We start from the raw sequence: 23,840 nt of genomic DNA on the forward strand, positions 1-23,840 counted from the left end.
TTTTCACAACTGCACGGAACAATTCCGCGGTGTTAATGGAGAACCAGGCTCTCAAAATTTTCAGCCGTGAAATTCTTCTTCTGCCGACTCCTATCCTTCCCATTTCTATTCCTTGCAATATTTATCTATTTATTTGTTAATACAATATGAGAAATCATTTATGAATATGATCAGGAGAGAACAACAGGCATAGCCCAAAACTATTCTGTTCCCAAAATTTTTTTTTTTTATTTATATTTTTACAAAGAAGCACTGATTGGGAGAGAAAAACTAAGAATACTTCTTGTACTATTTCTCTCCCAAATTTAGATAACATTTTAAAAGTCCAAAATAGGGTTATGATTTCACTTTACTAAAATTTAGTCCATTTTCACTCAAATACAACGAAAACTAAGATTTTTGAATTTTGACGGTTGAAAACAGAATTAAAAATAATGAATAAAGAATATAATAACATGTCCATGAAAATAGGTAAATTCTTTAGGTATAAGCCCTGTAGGAGAAAACGGTGTGGTTTTCTCATAACATGGCCCAAGTATTGCAACTTTCTCGCTTTTATAGTATTTAGGAGCTCTCTTTCTTTCCCCATTCTTCTTGAATTTACCTCTCTAATACTAGTAGTTCTGTGAACAGTAGACCTCACGCACTATTCTCATCCACAAGTACCTGATTTCAACTGTTTTAAATGTTGACAAAATCAGTTCACGTTTGAATTTGTATTCCATAATTTATTAATATTCATGTTAATTTAAACAATGAATAGAATATATTTCTATTCCAAAATTTATACAATATCCATCCAGTTCCGTGATAATCTTTCCATCTAATGAAAATTAATTTTTTCCAATCAAAAATATTATAATTTCTTCAGCATTATTTAGTTCATTTGATTCTTTTTAATCACCTAAGTAGGGGTAAAGTGAGAATACTGCCCCAAAGCTGGCTCAAACCTGCCCCAAACCTGGCTCAAATCTGCCCCAAATCTGATTCTTGGTTCTAACCTTGCCCAATCCAATGTAATCTGATCTAACCTAACCTAGCCATACCCCTAATCTCACAATAAACCTCAAATGAAGATTTCCCACTTTTTTGAAAAAAAAAACTAGATCCAGCTTTTTTTTATTTCTTGAATAACTAAGAAACCGTTAATTTTACAAAGAATCTACAAGAGTAACTTTTTCCAGTAAATCTAATAACGAATCCATTGACACCCCATTTGTCAAGATTGAACAAAAAATAAGGATCTCATGGGAAAACTAGATCCAGCTTTTTTTATTTCTTGAATAACTAAGAAACCGTTAATTTTACAAAAAATCTACAAGAGTAACTTTTTCCAGTAAATCTAATATCGAATCCATTGACACCCCATTTGTCAAGATTGAACAAAAATAAGGATCTCATGGGAAAACTAGATCCAATAACTAAGAAACCAAGAATAACTTTTTCCAGTAAATCCATTTGTCAAGATTGAACAGAAAAAGTAGATCTAATTTCTTGAATAACTAAGAATAATTTTTTTCAGTAAATCCATTATTTGTCAAGGGATCCTAACTCTGAAACTAAGCAACAAGCACACAATAATACGTTTATGTTGAGACCTTGCTTAAACCTCAGCACTAAACCCCCCCCCCACCCCCACAGGGGGGGGGTTGGGGGCTTGACCCTCTGCCTTTAACCTGAACTACTTGAAAACTCACCTCAGGTTGTATTGAGAAGGAAAAATATATATAATAAAAATGTATAAGAAACAAGTCAAGTCAGATATATTACTTGTTGATCAGAGTGTACATCTTGATGAGAGTATTACCAAATATGAGTATATCACTCACACACCATATATTCAACAGACATTCAATTACAATGATGAAATTCGAATCAGTTTAAAACAAGAAGATATTTATACACTTCCAAGTAGAAGTTTTCTCATAATTGAAGGCGAAATCAAAGTGAAAGATAAGAATGATGTTGACACCAAGGACTTTTCACTTATCAATAATGGAGTTGCATACCTATTTGATGAAATCAGATATGAATTGGGAGGGGTTGAAGTTGATTGCACACGTAATGTAGGATTGACAACAACCATGAAAAACTATCTACGTCAATCAAAACTCAATGAAAAAATTATGGAGAATGCAGGATGGAAGTTGACTGGATGGAAAAGTTTAGATAAATTCTGCTTTTGCATTCCTTTGGATATGTGGTTAGGTGTAATGGAAGACTATAGAAAAGTTCTATTAAATGTTCGTCAGGAAATTGTTCTATTAAGATCATCATCAGACTTAAATTGTATTGAATCAGAGACAGCAAAATCGGTGAAAATTGATATTACAAAACTACAATGGAAAGTACCCTATATACATGCTTCTGACACTGTTCGTCTTGATCTGCTGAGTTTAACACATAGTGATATACCAATTACCATTCCATTCAGATCATGGGAATTGCATGAATTTCCACAATTACCTGAAACTACTAATCTTCAATGGACAGTTAAGACAACTTCGAACATATTGAAACCTAGATTCATTATTCTTGGATTACAAAAGAATAGGAAAAATGTTATAACTGCTAACAGGTCACATTTCGATTTCTGTAATCTGAACAATGTTAATCTCTATTTAAATGCTCAATCATTCCCCTATGAAAATATTGTTGGTAATAAACATTTATTGTATCACATGTTCTCTGAATTCCAAAATGAATACTATCCTTATAACAGCAGTACATCAATTGAGTATAAAACATTCGATGAATATGCACCATTGGTTGTTATAGACTGTAGTAAGCAAAATGAACTATTGAAATCTGGTGCAATAGACATAAAGTTGACATTGGAAACAACAAATAATTTCTCAGAAAAAACCAGTGCCTACTGTTTAATCCTCTATGATAATGAGTTTGAATATACACCACTGAGTGGAACAGTAAAAAGAGTATTATAAATCTTCTATAAAATAACAAAGAACTATACAATATTCAAATCAAAAGTATTAATCTACAAATGTATCAATATTTTACCTTCAGTATCATCCTATTGATTTATAGAATTATTCTTGTCTTGATCTCCAACCATTTTCTTCAAATTTAATTTTAAAGCATTTTATATTATTATTCAATTTATCAGCTTCTTTCAAAGCAAAATACTGACTTTGATGATATAGTGTCATCTATATGAGCTTAGATTTTTCATTAATGTTGAATAATGTTCTTGGTCTGGGTAACCAAACCTACATTTTTTTTCTGGGTGTACTCACCTACATCTACAATTTCTTTCTGGGTGTACTCACCTAAACCTAAGATTTTTCACCTATATTTATTACATTTTTTTCATACCATTCTTTAAAAGAGATTCCAGAAGAAAGTGAGAATTGTTGGATTAAGTTTGGATCAGTCATATACTTCCATTCTTTTTCATTATTGAGATTGATGTTTGGTATGAAAGTTGCAGCTAATGGTATACATTGTAAAAAATGGAAAAAATTCTGAATCAAATTTTTGATATCAACATTAATATCTCTATTATTATCTTTATCATACAAATATCGACCAAATTTATCAACACTCATGATCTATTTTTATAATAAATGTTTAATACAACCTGAGGTGAGTTTTCAAGTAGTTCAGGTTAAAGGCAGAGGGTCAAGCCCCCAACCCCCCCCCCCTGTGGGGGTGGGGGGGGGGGTTTAGTGCTGAGGTTTAAGCAAGGTCTCAACATAAACATATTATTGTGTGCTTGTTGCTTAGTTTCAGAGTTAGGATCCCTTGACAAATAATGGATTTACTGAAAAAAATTATTCTTAGTTATTCAAGAAATTAGATCTACTTTTTCTGTTCAATCTTGACAAATGGATTTACTGGAAAAAGTTATTCTTGGTTTCTTAGTTATTGGATCTAGTTTTCCCATGAGATCCTTATTTTTTGTTCAATCTTGACAAATGGGGTGTCAATGGATTCGTTATTAGATTTACTGGAAAAAGTTACTCTTGTAGATTCTTTGTAAAATTAACGGTTTCTTAGTTATTCAAGAAATAAAAAAAAGCTGGATCTAGTTTTTTTTTCCAAAAAAGTGGGAAATCTTCATTTGAGGTTTATTGTGAGATTAGGGGTATGGCTAGGTTAGGTTAGATCAGATTACATTGGATTGAGCAAGGTTAGAACCAAGAATCAGATTTGGGGCAGATTTGAGCCAGGTTTGGGGCAGGTTTGAGCCAGCTTTGGGGCAGTATTCTCACTTTACCCCTACTCACCTATTAAATTAGTTTTTTCGAATGTGAGAATATTGATACTGATGGACACGCATAATAATACCATGACTGCAAAACAGAATATTGAAACCAAATAGATTATAATATTAGATTGAACATAACTCATCATACACATGATGAACATGTGTGTTTGTCTACTTGCGTTCAATCTAATAGAATCTATAAGGATTAAGTTATTAACATTCAAGGTCTTTGATTGAAACTATAGACCTTATACAAATACAGTAATAGACTGGTCCACACATCTGTGTTATCACTTGTCAGCTGATTTATGATGAATAATTCTATAGTCTGATTTTTACTCTAATATTGGCGTATGAAGGAGGCTCCTTTTTCCTTTTATATTATCCTTGAAATGCAAAATTTCCAAAAACCTATATACGTCGACGCGCAATTTAAAAAGAACATACCTGTCAAATTTCATGAAAATCTAGTATCGCGTTTCGCCGTAAATGCGCAACATATAAACATTTAAACATTAAGAGAAATGCCAAACCGTCGACTTGAATCTTAGACCTCACTTCGTTCGGTCAATAATATTCTGTATTGAATTCACCTCTCCTGTTCTTAATATTTTGAAACATATCCGCTCAAAATCAAGAGAGCGGAATTAATAAAATGCTATACAGTATTATACGTCAGGACGAAATTATTTCTCGAGTGTTTGGAAGCAAGAAGAAGTTGTTGAGTGGTTTCTGGAGGCTGGTAAACCGCCTTATCAATCCTCGTTGGAACTACTTCAATTGAAGGCTAGTGGTGGTCTACGCGTTGAAGAAGACCTCTTCAAGAATGGGAGCAGTCAGGAGTGGGAGGAGGGTGTTAAGGATGATGAGGAGGAGAAGATAGACGATGAGACCTTCCCCTTTGAGGAAGGGAGGGGAAGTTCACTGCTAAACTTCAACTTTGACATTTCCACGCGGCCGAGTTCCCCCACCACAGTTGCTGTCTACCAATTCACGCATTGCGTAGCTGTGCGTGTGTGTAGGGAGGGGGAACAATGTGGGGTGAGTTGCCATGACCAGAACTAGGTCAGGTCGAACACGTTGTTCTGTCACTGTCGGGGCCTCATCCCTTCTTTCATCCAGATTCCTTTTCTCACCCCTGTCTGACACTCACTCTTTTGCATCCCTCGCAAGCCAGCCGACACCCTGTATTTATCACCAGTTTGTGGACATTTTCTCTACTCGGTCACTCGATGTTTGAACAGAGTCCAGACACCCCCTTCCCGCCACCATTAAGGTCAGCATCCATTATAATCCATCAGCTGTCACTAGTTATCGTTTTCTATCGTCAGCTGAAATTTAATATTGAATTACTGTACTCAGCATTGGAGGCAATCAATATCGGCTCTATTGAATATGAGTGCTATATTCAACTGTTCGCTAATATATCATCCTAATCCACATATAGTCCAGGCAATGAATGCTCAAAAAAGGTTATTGAGAGAAAAGTTGAGAAGACAATTTTTGACCCTGCAGTTCCCTTCAGGGTAGTAAGAAGGTAAATATATCAAAAGTCCCCACCACTACCCCCTGTGCTAAGGGGGTGGGGGTGGTTGAAAGGTACCACTTTTTGGTTTCTCGCATAAAACTCAAAAACTATGTATCTTAAGGACTTGACTGTCATATGACAAATTGAAGCTTACATAATTTCCTACAATATTCATTTTTCATACAACTTTTTTCATATCTCCTCTAGTTTCCGAGATATCCGCTCTTAAAGGTGTGACATTTTTGAAAAAAAAACACGTTTGCCAAAAAAATTTTACTATTTTTGCTCTTATAACTTTTAAAAATCGATGAGAAAAATTCATGTGGATTATTAGCTTATAGAACATTGAATTCTCTTCAATTTGATGTGTAACTTCACACTTTTACGAATCTCCCTAGAGATTTGGAGGGAATTTGGAGGGAATGTTTTAAACCGAATTTTTGACTTTGCAGCTTTGTTGAGACTAGTTAGGATGAGAACATTTGCTCAACATTGGTGTTGCTCTTCTTGTGTATCATTCAACAAAGAAGATATCACTGTCTTTTTCTAGCTCCGCAATGTTGCCAGATCTTCTTTTAACAATGTAGTAATATAATCAATTGACAAATATTCCATCTCAATAATTATTATGAAAATTCATTTTTTGATCATTGATATATTCTTCGATGAATTAAATATAATTTCATTTAATTTCAATTCATTTGATCAGACAATCGATATCGTCTCTATTGTATATGAGTGCTTTAATTGTTCGCCAATTTACGATATCATCCTAATCCCCATTATGAACAGTCGGAACATTTTCGATAACACTAATATAGTGAGGTCCACGTTATAATGGTAGTATTTGATTAACATCGATATTGCTATCCTTGTCTATCATTCGACATAGCAGATAGCGCTGTACTTTTCGAGCTCGGTAACCTTGACAGATCATTTTTTAACAATGTTGTAATGTAATTATTTAACAAAATATCACATCTCAATTATGAAAATTCATTATTCATTCATTGATATATTCCTTGATGAATGAAATAATATCGGGGCACCGAGCTTCGCTCCGGAGTACTAAACCATAGAAGCATGAAAGCATAGTTTATATTTATTGATAAACAGAACACAATACTTTTTAATGATTGGGGAATATCATAAACCTACTATGTTCCAAATTTCGTGAAAATTGTTAGAGCCGTTTTCGAGATCCGTTGGACATAAATAAATAAATTAGCGTATGTAAAATAAATATATACAGAAATTGCTCGCTTAATATGATAGGATAGAATATACAGAAATTCTCGCACAATATAATAGGTTATCTCTTTTCTGTATAGGGCTACTTGTAATATAAATATAAAGAAAATAAAAATCTCAGTACCCTTTTTCGAAATATTTTATCACAGGGATAAAATATTTCAAAAAAGGTACTGAGATTTTTATTTCCTTTATATTTATAATAGGTTAGTTTATCATTTTAAACAAAAATGAACAGTTAATATTACATCAGATATACCGTTATCAGCTATCCTCTATAGAAGTCAGTGGCAAGTTAGAGAATCGGCAGCACTGTTCTCTTATCTTTCTCCACAGCATTGGGCTATAACGTGAACCTCACTATACACTCTACTATATCAAATAACTGATAATTTCCCTTTGATTAGTAGACAACATAGCATAATGCAGTTTCCCTTGCCTTGCTCTCCATTTTCTCAAACCTTAAAGTCAAAAAGCAAAAAGTCTATCACAGGAAATTTTTGTGGGGAATCCAGTTGTGACCTTAGACAATGGCCTGGTTGCACAATAAGCTGCATACATACTTATGCGCCACAAACACGCACATTTCGCTTCTGATCAGCTGATGCTAAGCTTATTATATCTGTATTTTTTGTACAGAAACAGTAAGATATAAATATAATAAGCATAGCATCAGCTGATGAAAACCAAAATGTGCGTGTTAGTAGCGTACAAATCTGTACGCAGCCCTCTAGCTTGTTAGAATTCAATCATAGAATAAATGCCACGAGGACGAATCAGAGAAGGTTTTCTTTTAAAAAGAAGTCTTCTCTAATTGGTTCTCGTGGCTTTCAATTATTGTGAAAATTCAATAGACTTTCGTTCAAACGGGCCAATTTGTTATCAATTCAATCCAATTTTTTATGTGTCATTCTTAGTAACATCATCAAAGTGACAATATGGCAATAGTCATACAAAACAGTCATATACAACACTGATATAATTGACTACACTACTCTGGTCCTTCAAGGTTGTTATTTTTAAACAAATTTCAAAGTGGGAGCATAAAATAGCTGAAACTTAGTAGCTTATTTCTTTCTTGTCATATTTTCAATCATTCTCGCTTGACTAAGGACCGTATGCTAACACTACGTTTAACGCTAAACCACGTTCACTTGTAGATATGGTTGCATTTATCATAATGTGTTTCATACGGGGTTCAAACGAAAAGCTGACATTCTTCTGTTTGAACCGAGTATCTGCATACGGGCCTTAGTCTAATTACATTATGTCAATAATAATTATCAATAATTATTCAATTATTAAAAGCTTTAAAAAGCATCCGATAACGTTCATTATCTTTGAAAAATTTATATTTCCGTATTAGTTAACCAGCAGGTAACCCGTGCTCCGCAAGGGTCTATTTTAAAACTTGACAAACTGAAAACTTGACCAAGTGGAAATAGACCTAGAACCATCTACGGTTAATTAAGAATCTATATGCAAAATTTCAAGTTAATCAGTCCAGTAGTTTAGACGTGATGATGCGTCAAACATAATTTTCCTAACCCGTACGTGTATGAGCCAGCTCTTTCCTTTTTTATAGTATAGATAAGTTCGTCAACTTGGTGCTAACCTAATAAAGTTACATAACTCAAATTTTGTTTAGAAACCTTCCTCAACTTAATCCCAACCTGACAAAATTGGACTGGTTATTAATAATCTAGTTGCCAATTTTAACTCTCTAATTCCAGTCTCTCTAGATTATAGTTCTATACTAAAATATAGTATGTACATATGTCCAATGAATGAAATTTGAACGTTAATTCTGATAAATCTAGAAGAAAAATTGAAATTTGGGTTTCGAGTTACACGAGATTGATATTTTTAGAATCTATGTGCAAAATTTGGAGATCTATATCTTTCCCGTTTTTCCGGTATGCAATTCATAAGTTGATATGTTTTGATGCTAACATACACAACCCTACTCTCTCTTATTATTCTTATTATACAGAGTGTTTCAGAAGTAGTGTCGAACATTTTACGGTATTGTTGCTGGATGATAGGAGACTACAAATGTCGTATTTGAAGTGTCCAAAACTCAGCAGTTAACCTTATAGCTTATAGCCATTTTGTTTTTTCACTTAGGAATTTTATCCCAAGAACGAAATCTTGTATTGATCTGAAATTTGGCATGAATATTTATGCTATAAAGACTCAACTTTAAAAAATAAAATGAATAATTTTCGATGTAAATTTTCAAAATGGCGGCCATTTTAAATTTTTGATTGCAAATTTCACGAAAACCGTTCACTTTACAAAAAATGTACAACAGACAAAAAGTTAGCAAATTTTATCAAGATTTCGATGATACCTTATTTATTAAGATTGGTCAAAGATTAACAAAGAAATTAATTCTTTTCGTACTGCATGCATGACCACTTGTCACCATTTAAACATCAATATTGAATTTTCTATTCCAATTGTATTTAAGATGAAGCTTTGGAACTCGGTATGGCCATCCAGCTGATTTTACAATGTTTTTCAGATGATCTTGTTTGTTCATAGCCATGCATGGAGTAAGAAAAAAATTTCTCAGCTATTCTTTGACTAATCTTGATAAATAAGGTATCTTTGAAATCTTGATAAAATTTGCTAACTTTTTTGTCTCTTGTACATTTTTTGTAAAGTGAACGGTTTTCGTGAAATTTGCAATCAAAAATTTAAAATGGCCGCCATTTTGAAAATTTACATCCAAAATAATTCATTTCATTTTTAAAGATGAGTCTTTATAGCATAAATATTCATCCCAAATTTCAGATCGATACAACATTTCGTTCTTGAGATAAAAATTCCTAAGTGAAAAAAAAACAAAATGGCAGCTATAAGGATAACCGCTGAGTTTTGGACACTTCAAATACGACATTTGTAGTCTCCTATCATCCAGGAACAATACCGTAAAATATTCGACACTACTTCTGGTAAAGTCTGTATAGATTGAATCATGAGATGACTCTTTGACTATGTCTGACATTGACATAGTTTGTTAGACTATCGACATAGACTTTACTATCGACATAGACTTTGATATAGTTCACATTCTATTAATCAATTGAAAGCCAACCAAAGTCCGATAACGTTCATAATCTATGAAAAATGTGCATTTCCTGAATTGAATGACGAGATGCCTCAGTTGAAGCGTGTAGTTGCCATTACAGCTAACGACGTGATGAGGGGCGCCAAGTTGATTGTGTACTTGAATGGGATTCAATTTATCTCTTCCTAATCGCAGCACTATTCAGCAGAGCTGCATGTGAATGCTATCACACAATTGCTTTTGTACACATTGTCACTCCATTCTGTTGTTTGTTCTGAGCTCTTCAAACATTTGAACACACCAATTGGCTCACATGTATAGCGCTCGTCTAAAAATCAATCTCCCGTCAATTTTCATCTTCTATTTTTTAAGGTTTCATGATAGTCGAAGTATGATCTATGTTTTGCTTCTACACTCTAAAGGTGCATACAGATTTACTCCCTCTAATATGGAACAAGTCCGTCTTCAGAGGAGGACTGAATACAACAATAGGCACAATACAAGAGAGAAAAAGTTAACTTTCTACTGCTTTCAAGACAATATAGTTCCTATAAAGGTGCGTACAGATATACGCGCCGCGAACATGAGCAATTCACTTTTAATCAGCTGATGCCATGCTTTTTATATCTGTATCTTAACGTTTCTGTAAAAATACATATATAATCAGCTGATTAAAAGTGAATTGCTCATGTTCGCGGCGCGTATATCTGTACGCAACTTTATAGGAACTATATTGTCTTGAAAGCAGTAGAAAGTTAACTTTTTCTTTCTTGTATTGTGCCTATTGTTGTTTTGACTCTTCCTCTAAAGACGGACTTGTTCCATATTAGAGGGAGAAATTTTCAGGGAATATATAGTAAAATGTACTTTCTGGAAAAAAATGAATTTGATTTGAATTGAAACCATCAACGCCGACTTGACGAAATTATTTCGATGGGCACTGAATTCGATCAATATTTAATTTGAAATATTCATAAAATATCCAATGTGAAGATATCACATTGAATAATTGTGTATGATGTTGTGTATTTTTCCATAATGAAAAACACAAATAGAATTCTTCAAAACAGATGAAGATGTGGCTGGTGGAGCGACGAAACCAGGTTCTGTTTATTATATAGAATAATAATAACTAGCCGTCAGGCTCGCTTCGCTCGCCATATCCGTCTAGCCTGGATCCCCGACTGGATCGTCCAAGAATGAGATCAGCGGGCTCGCTTCGCTCGCCTGCATTTTCCATTTGAGCATGCTTCGTTCCATCAGAAAGTCAAAGTACTGAGAAATCGCTGAGAAAAACGTTGTAAAAACGCTAATTTTTGGCGTATCTTTGATGTCATTGCAAATTCCTTCTAACACAACCCTAGCTGAACTCTTGTACTAAATTTGAACAATTTCTGTTAATTTTTTCTCGATAATTCTGAGAAAAAAAAACGCTAATTTTGGGCGTATCTTTGACGTTATTGCAAATTCCTTCTAACACAACATTATTATACCCTAGCTGAGCTTCTGTACTAAATTTGAACATTTTCTGTTTATTTGTTCTCTCGATAAAGCTGAGAAAATTCTAAAAAACGCTGGAAAAACGCAGATTTTGGGCGTATCTTTGCAATTTTTCTCTAATCCGTTCTTAGTGCGCCTCTAAAGAGCCAACTGAACATACCTACCAAATTTGAACGTTTTTGGTCCGGTAGATTTTTAGTTCTGCGAGTGAGTGAGTCAGTCAGTGAGTGAGTGCCATTTCGCTTTTATATAATATATACATTTATATAATAAATATATTATATAGATAGATGAAAGTATATCTGACAATTTCAATTTGTGTTTTTCATTGTTAAGATGTTTAATTTTCGTTATTTCAAATTAACATGGTCATCAAAGAGAGAAAATCAATCTGTTATCACTGCGCACTGCTGAGATACGAGAAGGGAGAAGAATATGTTATTCTGGTTCCTACTCAATGTCGGTATTTTTCATTGGAACGTAGTGATAAAAATAGCAATACAGTCAGATAAATGTTGGATATCAGGTTGAAGTTGGTTAAAATATCAAACCTCTTTTATCAATTTATGGTCGCATTCATTATAAATTGTTACAATTGAATCAGCTTATGGTTTAAACTAGAATTTCAGTTCTACGTTTTTGGAGTCTAATGAGACATTTTGGAAAGAAACGAACCATGGGAACGCTGATGACATGAATGTGCGATTTTAATTTTGCAATATACAATGAAGTAATTCTGACATAATTTTAATGAACGCATTCATTGTAATTTGTTCCAATTGAATCAGCTTATCGTTTAAATTAGAATTTCATTTCTACGTTCTTGGAGTACAATGAGACATTTTGGAAAGGAACGAACCATGGCTGATGACATAAATGTGCAATTTTAATTTTACAATATACAATCTGCCTTAATTTCAATGGTACAGTCTCTGAAAATGGTAACTGTAATTCTATAAACATTCATTGAATAGATTGATATTGACTCGATAACTTGTCTTCACTACAACATCATCAGCTGTTCTTAGTGAGAATTTGTGTGTATTTTTGGCTTCAAAATTCATAAAATAACTCAATTATTAATTCAATGTGCAGTGATTATTAAGTGTAATATTTAACTATAATTTGGTGTTTTAATTTTTCTAAATTTAAAATTTGCATCTTATATTTATTTTTGGACGAAAGTTGAGCTTGAACTTATTACAGAAGAAACATAACCTATTTTTTGGACATGTAATCAAAATTTGGGAATGGAATAGTTTTGGGCCAAGCCTGTTCCTTCCCAATCATATTTATATGATTTGTTATTGTTTTCAGGAATAAATAAATTAATAATGTAATAGAGTAGTTGAAAAAATATTGAAACCACACAACATTATGTGGACACTATATTATGTGGATGAAATTTTGGAAATCTCTAGGTTTGGGAGCAATGGAGCGATCATTTTGTGAAGAAACGAACCATGAGCATGCAGGTGCTGGCAAAGTGAATCATGTGCGATTTACATTTTATTATATATTCGGGAGGAAGAGAGAAAGTGAGTGAGAGAGTGGTTATGTCTAGTTATATATATTTGGGAGGAAAAGAGAGAGGATGATAATGGCTAGTTGGGGGTAAACAGTAGGCGGTGCGCAGAAGCGATTTTGCGGTACATTCGTTTGGTCTATGGTGAGGTGCATTATGGCAGTGGAGAGAGACCAGAGAACAGCATTGCCGATTCTTTGCCTTGCTACTGCCTAATCCTTATCACTACCATAAAGGATACTGATACCGGTATATTTTATGTAATATTGACTGTTCATTCTTGTTTTAAATGATCAAATATATTTTTCATTCATTTAATAATAAATTCCCATAATTGAGATGGAATTTTCCATTAATTATATTTGAATCGTATTTCTATATTGTCAAAAAACGATCAGGCATCGTTGTGGAAAACTATTCGCTAAAAAAAGTATTTGTATATGAATAAATGGGTAGTGGATTCTATTTAATCTATCTATCTATCAAGCCATCTAAATTCAAAATTTATAGTTTTCATTTTTGTTTTGGACTGAAATTTTATCAAAATTGGACACGTGAAATTCTAACCTTATTTCGGACTTTTTCACCCATAAATTTGAAAGAAAAATAGCACAAGGACTATCTTATTATTTTATATTTCAATGTTATTACATTAGTGTCATTTGCATTGTAAATAAATAAATAAATTAATAAAAATAAAATAAATATATTCTTAATTGAGATTAAATACTTTGTCAATTGATTATATTTCTACATTGATAAAAAACGATCAGGCAACGTTTCAGAGATAGAGAAGGATAGCGCTATCTGCTTTGTCGAATGATAGACAAGGTTATAGTGAGGTCCACGTTATCATGGCAGCGGAAAAAGATAGGAGAACATCTGTCTTGTCAATGCCTTCTATAGACGGTAGCTGATACAGGTTTATTGATGTAATATTAACTGTACATTCTCGTTCAAAATAATCAATTATATTTTATTAAGCAAGAAACTATATTTTTCAATAATTTAATAATGAATTTTCATTATTGAGATAAAATATTTTGTTAATTGATTATTAATTCTACATCAAATCAAAATCAAAAATCAAAAATGTTTATTCGCAATACAAACAATAAGGGTCCTGCCAAACCCGAAGGTTTTTCGGCTGGTGCCCAGTTAAAAAAAAAAACTAGTTACAAAATCAAATTTTATTGCGTTACAAAAATATTCACAAATGAATACAGATTACAAAAAGTAATATTTTAGAATAAGAATTATATATTTTTCAACATAATAATATACTAATTCGGCGAAACCAGCAAAACCACAGTTTGAGTGCCGGTGATGAGTACCAAAACAGAAAACGAAAGATAAATAAACTTGGACAAAATAAATATTACAAAGATTTTAAGAATAAGATGAAAGAAAGCAAATACAGATTGCAAAAAGAAAAAAACATGAGATTTTGATAGAGAATTAATAAAAAAAAGGGAAAAAAACGAAAATTTATTACTGTAGAAAGGATTTAACATTATTAAAAGACGATCTGGCAGCAGAGCAAAGCGAGAAAGAGATAGCGCTGAATGACAGACAAGGATAGCAACAATAATGTCAATTAAATACTGCCATTATAACATGTGAAAGAGATAGCGCTATCCGCTTTGTTGAATGATAGACAAGGATAGCTATGCCATTGCTAATCAAACACTGCCATTATAACGTGGACCTCACTCTAGTTGGCAATTGGGATTCTGGTGCGTGTACGGCGGGTTGCCAGTCAGTTCGGTTGAAGGCGGCGTCGGTGGTTGAGAGGACAGAGATAGAAAGCTACCTGCACTGCGGCGAGGCCTTATCGACCTGACCCCTCCACCTCGTTCTTTCTCTCTCATACACGCACTCTCCACATTTGATTCCGATTTAACTCATTGATATCAGTGGCTACCAGAAACTGGTCATGGTACACTGCCAAACTTGACTCCTTAAATAAATAATATTAATTTAATGTTGTAAAACTCATATAGTGAGGCCCACGTTATAATGGCAGTAAATGGTTGATATTCTTTTATTCTTTATTGATTCATGCAAAAAATACATCATAAAAAATGATAGGGAGACAAAAAATAAGGTAACCTTGTGCCATTCCTCTCCCAAATTGAGATAAGGTTATACACAGTCCGAAATAGGATTTTGGTGATGTTATCCTTGTCTATCATTTGACTAAGCAGATAACGCTATCCTCTTCTAGTCCAACAACATTGCCTGATCATTTTTGAACAATTTATAAATATAATTGATCAACAAAATATTTATTCTCAATAATTATGAAGATGTATTATTCCATCATTGAAAAGTATTCTGTCTGGACGAATAGAATATAATTGATTTTTTAAACAAGAATGAACAGTTATTATTACATAAGTATCCATAACAGCTATCCTCTAGTGATGACAGTGGTAATCAGAGAATTGGCAACGCTTTTCTTCCATTTTTCTTCATTCCATTATAACGTAGATCTCACTATTAGGGAGATTTGATGGGCACCCGGTTTGATGAACTTCAATTTTTTCCCAATGGGTTTGTCAATAACAATATGCAGGTAAATGAGATGGCATGGGCAATTCTCATGTCAATGCTCTCAGAATAACAGTCAATGCGGGGAAATAATTATTCCATGATTATTTTATTTTATTTTGAACAGTGTTTTTATATTAGAATAGATAAATTTTATTGAATTTCTGAACAAAATTTCTTTTAAAATAGTGTGAATCTCTACTGTGTATACTTAATTCAAGCCAGCGCTTGATCTAATTGCAATAGCAATATTGACTACAATATAATCTGATTGCTGACAACAAAAAGAATGAAAATTGAAATTAAAAAAGGATCTGTACACTATAGGCTTACTGAATAAATAAACAGATCGGTTTTCCAATATTATGTCGGAATAATTTTTAAACATAACTTACATTCGAATGTATTTTACGAGCTCAAAGTGTACTTTCTGGGAGAGAACTCTAACCCGGTTGCACGAAAGTCGGTTAAATTTTAACCTTGATTAATTCCACGAGAGCCAATCAGAGAAGGCGTTTTCGAAAAGACGGCATCTTAGATTGGTTCTTGTGGAATTAATCACGGTTGAAATTTAAACGGCTTTTGTGCAACCGGCACTCTGTTATACAAACCGAAGGGAAAATAGATGTCGGAGGACCATTGAAGAGATGGTAATGATCATTTTCTCATCACAATAAATGATATTTATATAAAATTTCAATTTTTATAAATATTTTAAATTTATTGACCGAGCGAAGTGAGGTCTAAGATTCAAATCGACGGTTTGGCATTTCTCTTAATGTTTAAATGTTTATATGTTCATATATTTATATGTTGCCCATTTACGGCGAAACGCGGTAATAGATTTCCATGAAATTTTAAAAAGGTATGTTCCTTTTTAAATTGCGCGTCAACGTATATACAAGGTTTTTGGAAATTTTGCATTTCAAGGATAATATAAAAGGAAAAAGGAGCCTCCTTCATACGTTAATATTAGAGTGAAAATCAGGCTATAGAATTATTCATCATAAATCAGCTGTCGAGTTGACTATAAATTGCATGCCATGACGCATGCAATTTAATATCACAGTTGTGTAGACTATAAATTGTATGTCTGATTGAATTCAATTTTTATGCATTATTAAATAGGATGCAAAGAACTTATAACAGCTCGTCTGTGCGCCTAGATGTCTTCTGGTTTTCTCGCGCTAAATTCCGGAAAGCGTTATATGATAATTAAATCTTGTGTAAGCATGATCTGATCAAATAAATAGTTAGTTTATCAGTGTGAATGTGCTTATGGTTTGGGACATCGTTATAACTGCGCGAGGTCTACTGTTCACAGAACTACTAGTTTTTAAACATTTATAATATCATTAGTAGAATTGATGGTGATGTTGTGAAATCTCTCCATAATAAGAAAACAAAAATATTGCCAAATTTCACTGAAAATTTATTAAAAACTTTTAAACAGTACCATGGTTTCACGTTTACCAACGCATCATCAGCTGTACTGAGGAATGAGGATACAGAAACATTCTTGATGTACAGAGGAATGTTTCTGTATCCTCATTCCTCAGTGCAGCTGATGATGCGTTGGTAAACGTGGAACCATGGTACTGTTTAAAAGTTTTTAATAAATTTTCAGTGAAATTTGACAATATCTTTATTTTCTTATTATTTATAATATCATTTTTAGAAATTTTATGTAAATATGAATATAATTTTTTGTGAGTCGGAACAGGCAAATACCTCTAATCCTTGAAGGCAAGAAGAAGATGATGTATTCTAAGAGTGAAACTTTTCTCAAGTCAACAAAAGGATGAAGGAGATGTAGTGAAATATTGTATGAGAAGAGTCTGAGTGGGTGGAAAGAATTCGAGAAATCTTGAGTTGAGAATGGGAGGCAGATGAGAATTTGCATAGGTTACACGTTAGCTGAAAGGCTGCCGGCTTTCTTACCGTGCTTCCTTGGAATAGGTAATGAAACGTATTGTATGTTTGGGAGTCGATGTGGCAAGATGGGAATGAGGAAGCGATTGAGGGAGAGAGATGAGAGTGAGTAGAGAAGAGATTAAGAGAAAGAGAGTAGAGTAGAGATTAAGTGTCAAGAAGCTAGCAAGTGAAGTGTCTGCCACGTCTCATATTTTTCGAGAAAGATTCACAGACAGGAAGGACAGTGTTGCAGGGATGAAGCAAGTTGATGTTTGGTTTGGCCAGCAGCCTGTCTTTTCGTTAATTATAACTTTCCTGCAGCCAATTAAGTTGCCAATGCAAGGGCCAACAAAAACCCTTGCATAAAACAGTACTCTCGTTAACGTACCAGCAAGCTCGAGGAGAAAGGGACATGCTTGAAAAAAGTGAGCTTACAAAATAAACAAGAGTCAGGAACGGCCCCACTGGACCTACTCTGCCGTTAACACTGCTCTTCCACTGATTATAATTTTTTTGTGGAACTTCATAAATGTTTGACGAAGTAATCCTGGGACTTTCCATAATTATCATATGAACATAAACTAACATTAATTCAATGTCATTGTTTTTTATATTTACACTTGAAAATGGATATTGGAGAGTTGAACCTAGCTGTGTTTATAGTGAAAGGGTACTTGATATGCAGGGTGAGATTAATATTATTGAACACATTTCACAGGTGAATAAAAAAATAGCGAATTACAAGGATACTGATTTATTGAAAAGCCTATTTCAAATAGTTTTTTTATAACACAATATCGGGGAACCGAGCTTCGCTCGTTATTTTTATTTATTGATAAACAGAACACAGTTCTTTAAGATGATCGTGTTTACATTTTACAGCTGGCTATATGTCAGCTTATGAATTTCGGGGATGAGATATTTTGATTTTCCACAGACCGAGTGCGTCACACTCACTTTTTTATTATCCACAGGCGAGTTTTCCCTGGGATGAGACCTATAGTGCAATCGAATTTTTATATCATAAACCTACTATGTTCCAAATTTCGTGAAAATCGTTAGAGCCGTTTTCGATATCCGTTGGACATAAATAACCATAGATGAATATAAATAACCAAATATGAAAAATAAATATAAATAACCAAATATAAAAATATGTACAGAAATTGCTCGCTTAATATAATAGGATGACAAGTTCGACAAATTTCTACGTGAGCACCTTTTGCTGCACCTAAGATATCTAGACGAAATTCAATTTCACGTCATACATTGTCGATCTGGAGTGTTGTTCTGAACTACATCTTAAATTATTCGTTTATTTTATAAATATTACATAATTTCCTTGCATACAACTCATTCTCCACGGCCATACTCTAAACGGAAACGTCTTTGAACGGTAATAACCGATTTGCTTTCGTGAAACCACAGAACGCACATACCTCTCTCCTGACTCTCTGTCGCTCCACACCATTGAGTCGACTATTAATAATTTGTGTTACTATGAAGGTCATCACAAATTATAGAATGAGAAGCTACTCCAATGTTTTCCACTTGAATAGGCGCGCTAATACTATTTCTTATTTTTTTATTCACCTATGAAATGTGTTCAATAGTTTATGCTCACTCTGTATTATATTGTGTTTCAGTCCTTAGATTTGTATGGTAGTATACTTGATGCTTCTGAACTTTCACAAACATTATTGCGATGAATTTCTCGAATTCCATTAGGTTCACTTTGTATCTATCTATTATTCGATCCATTATGTTTTGACCTTCTGTACCTTCCCACACATCTATATTTATTTATTTATTATATTCTAGATATTATTTATATTCTAGATGATATGATTCTCTTGTGGTATAGTGAGGTCGACGTTATGATGGCAGTATCTGAACACACCAGCGTTCTAGATGATAAGTTGAAAGTTGGATGATAGGTTTAGTAAGTTCCACGTTATAATTGCAGTATTTGATCAACATTGGTGTTACTAACCTTGTCTATCATTTGACACAGCAGATAGCAATATCCTTTCTGACCTCCGCAACGTTGCCAGATCTTGAAGAATTTAAGATAGGCCTATAACCATCCTTGGTAGATCAAGAATCTATATGCAAAATTTCAAGTTTATCAGTCCAGTAGCTCAGACATGATGATGTCGTGAATTTCCCATCCCGCACGTCGGGGTATAAAAAGAATCCAATTCTTTCCTTCATTATATTATTATAGATTATAGGTTATAGATTATTTTAACGAACAAATGTACCTCATCGGACTGCGTAATCAAATATTCTTCGACTCTCTATTCCATTTCCATTTCAAATCCAATTACACTTGTATAGATTGTAAATATGGTAGTCTAGCCAGTCTAATAGAAGCAACTATTGGTCTTACCATTGGCTGCTTTACAACACAAACAAAGGAAGACAGAGATAGTCTCTGCTGGTGGTGCAGGAACGTCAGGTAAGAGATGAATGCGGCTGAGCCAAGGAGTAGAAGAAGAAAGAGGAATGAGGAATTCTTGATTTCCCCCGAGCATGAATCAAGTAATGAATCCCTTGCAGTGATTTACTCGAGGTATTCGCTTTTTAGCGTCGCCTATACTATCTCCCACCCACTTCCTCCATCACACTGTCTTATTTCAATCTTGTCCAACGCTGAGGCATCACGTTGTAATTCACTGTCAGATTCCCCAGAAAATTCTCCCCTGAGTCAAAACTTCAGACTATTTGCAACCGAGAGATTTTATCGGTCTCCTTCTCTGTCTTGGATACCTTCTATGATAGAGAAGGGAGATTTTCTACCTTGATTTAGCAAGGAAAAATAGAATAGTGGTTTTGAATCTCCAGTTTATTCCCTTGGAACAAATTTAATGAGCTAAGAACAAATTATTGAGCTTATAACTTGTTCTTTTAAACAAATCAACTTATTCCCATTTGGCAACATTAAGTTTATGAGGGCAATATATTGAAAAAATGGAGGATAATAGATTGGCGATTCAAGCGCTGCAATCTTAGACCAGTTATAGAATAGACACGCTGGGAAGTCTAGCCTCTGAAGCCAACATCTACTGCCATATCACCATATCGTGACGTCAGCATCGGATAGAAAACTTTTCTGCAGAGTTTGTTTACATTGTCTTCTATCTGATGCTGACGTCACGATATGGTGATATGGCAGTAGATGTTGGCTTCAGAGGCTAGACTTCCCAGCGTGTCTATTCTATAATTCTATAACTTTTCGTTTAGTCCAGGTGTTTGTTTACAGATTTTGTTTGTGCAGAGTTTGTTTACATTGTTTTCTATCCGATGCTGACTTCACGATATGGTGATATGGCAGTAGATATTGGCTTTCCATCGTGTCTATTCTATAACTGGTCTAAGGTTGAAATATTGGGGTGTATTTCGTTCAGTCCAGGTGTTCGGTTACTCCAGTTGCTCGATTAGTGTAGGTGTTCGATTACCCCAGGTCGGACTTTTCCGAATAAACCAGGATCTGGTCTAAACGCACATCTCGGCTGAACGAGACGGAATTCTTCGATTACTCCAGGTGTTCTATTACACCAGGTGGTATAAACGAAACCTGGTCTAATCGAGACACAGGACCTAGTTTAATCGAACTACTGAGTTAATCGGAGCATTCCGTCTCGTTTAGCCCATGTCTCGATTAGACCAGGTCATGTGTCTCTATTAGACCAGGACTTGTGTCTCGATTAGACTACCTGGTGTAATCGAACGACTGGGCTTTTAGAAGTATTCCGTCTCAAACGTTGAAAAAAACTTGAATTCAAGTAAACTTGACTTATATAAACCCTACTTTACCCTTGATTTCCTTACTTCAATATAACAACCTCTTTTTCCAATTCAAGTAATTGTTCTAAAGTGTACAGGTGTCAACTCAAACGTTGTAAAAAACTTGAATTCAAGTAAACTTGACTAATATAGACCCTACTTCAGCCTTACTTCAATATAACAACACCTTTTCCTGAGCCAAGCTATTGTTCTAAAGTGTAAAGGTGTCAACTCAAACGTTGAAAAAACTTCAATTCAATAAAACTACACTTATATAAACCCTACTCTAGCCTTGATTTTCTTACTTGAATATAACAATCTCTTTTTCTAATTCAAGTTATTGTTCCAATGTATACAGGTGTCAATTCAAACGTTGAAAAAAACTTGAATTCAAGTGAACTTGACTTATATAAACCCTACTTTAGCCTTGATTTCCTTACTTTAATATAAAAACCTCTTTTTCTAATTCAAGTTATTGTTTTAATGTTTATAGGTGAATGGAGTTGTTCTGCATGGAAGGTGTCACCTGAACGCATCAGCCATCATAAAGGGACTTCCCGGTCCTGTCTTTAAAGTCATCGTTCTAAGGTAAGAAACTGAAACATCCATCTTATTATTTCAACAAGGTTGTAGCGTTGCAACGTTAGTAGACTGTCTACTTACTTTGGTAGCGTTGTACCAATTGATATGTCATGTACCCCGAGATGTCCAAGGAATCTAATATACTATACTACCAAGCATTGTTTGATTATGTGGTGATTTTTGACGGAATTAAACTAATATAAACTGGTATCATTCCAAAAACGCCACGTCAACAAATGAAATAGTCATTCTATTCTATTCCAAGCCGCGATTACTCTCACATCCTGAAGAAGAAGAAATTAACATCCAGTCATTAAGACAAAACAGCATAGAAAAAATTGTGATTCTAGCCCTTGTGACATCACATTTCACAAGCGGGCTGGCATAGCTCAAATTGATAGTAGCGAGCAGCAATATCGATAAGATAAGATGCCAGCCTGCTATTACTTCGGTTCATACAGCTTTAATTAAAATAAAAATTCATTTCAGTACCTTATTATAGCTGTCAATGTATGTCAAGTTATATTTTTAATAATTATTGTATACTCTCTCTTTCGGAAAGGTGTTCTTCAAATTATCTCTACCTCCATGTTCATTATCTATTCCTCTTACATTGAGAGTTCTCTCTTTTACAATTGAGGGTGCTTACCCCCACCTCCATAACTTTGGGGAAATATCGGCGTTATCTGCTAGAGTAACGGGACTCTCTCCCGGCAACTGAGAAGGAACTCCGCCTGTGTTCTTGTCACTCTTCTCCTAGACTTCTCGGAACTCGCAATCGTAAAGGTGTGCGGAGAATCGAAGTGATTTAAACGGTTTAGTGAATACGCGTGTGAAAGAAGGCTGGCGGACGGAAGACTACCTAATGCTCTACCGGAGGATTGCTGTCCGGGGACGAATGCTTAAAATAAAACCGGTGAGTCCGTTCCTTATTGAAAATTAGTTAAAAAGGTCCCTTAGGTCAATCCAAAATTCTCACACCCTATAGATAGCAGTATTGAGGCTTGAATCCTTTTCAGTTCAGTCTCACAGATTTCGAAAACTCTAAATTCATATAATCTTATATTATATAGAAAATAACTGATTTGATTGCTTCCATGGTTTTCATTCTAACTTGGACTACCAATAACGTGAACGCAGTGAACCATAAAGTTTAACTAATTCAATCATCTAGGAATTGTCTGCTGTTTTGCAGAATATCATAAGATTTGAAAAAAACTTGAAGATTAGGCTATTTAAAATCATTTTAATTATAGAATAAACATCTATTTGAATTATGGATGTTTCTATGTTTACAAAACTAGCTTACCCGGCGAACTTCGTACCGCCAAAAAAGTCAATGTATCTCATGTCACACCTGACTTTATTTGGTGAATCATAAAATTTATCTGACATATTTTCATTTACATCTCAATATGAGCTAAAACTACCGTTTTAATACCAGTAAACAATTTTATCACAGAGTGACGTGTTTATTACAGCTGGTAAGTTTAGATGCTAAATCATATTATCACAATTGTCGGCCGACAATTTCGAAAAAAAGGTCTGTAAAATGCATTGATATATGATTATTATTAGCCCCCCTATTAAAATTTCTGGTCAGAAACCATCTCCAATATTCACACAACATATTCTCAAAATTTCATACCGTTCTGTCAAGTAGTTTTCGAGTCCATAGGGAACAAACAAACTAACACATAAACAGACATTCATATATATATATATATATATGTATATATATATATATATATATATATATATATATTAGAAATAAACAGAAGAAAATGTTGTTTTACAAAATCAGTCAGTTGAATCAAAATTTGTATATTGTGGACAGAATATGGAGATTTATGTGCTGTAATAGTGACAACCAGATCCTTACATACAAGCT

At 33.9% G+C, this 23,840-nt stretch overlaps 1 protein-coding gene across 12 annotated transcripts in view; it reads left to right on the forward strand.

Moving 5' to 3' along the window:
* LOC111045441 (multiple PDZ domain protein) overlaps positions 1 to 23,840 on the forward strand; it is a 587,845-nt gene that overhangs the window by 402,178 nt on the left and 161,827 nt on the right. For all 12 annotated transcript variants that reach the window (XM_039420670.1, XM_039420673.1, XM_039420674.1 and 9 more), the window contains one exon: positions 21,861 to 21,955. In XM_039420670.1, the coding sequence (XP_039276604.1) occupies positions 21,861 to 21,955 (95 nt within the window). The remainder of the gene's footprint in view (positions 1 to 21,860; positions 21,956 to 23,840) is intronic.

The sequence above is a fragment of the Nilaparvata lugens genome, chromosome 2 (assembly GCF_014356525.2).
Source record: "Nilaparvata lugens isolate BPH chromosome 2, ASM1435652v1, whole genome shotgun sequence".
Lineage (NCBI taxonomy): Eukaryota > Metazoa > Arthropoda > Insecta > Hemiptera > Delphacidae > Nilaparvata > Nilaparvata lugens.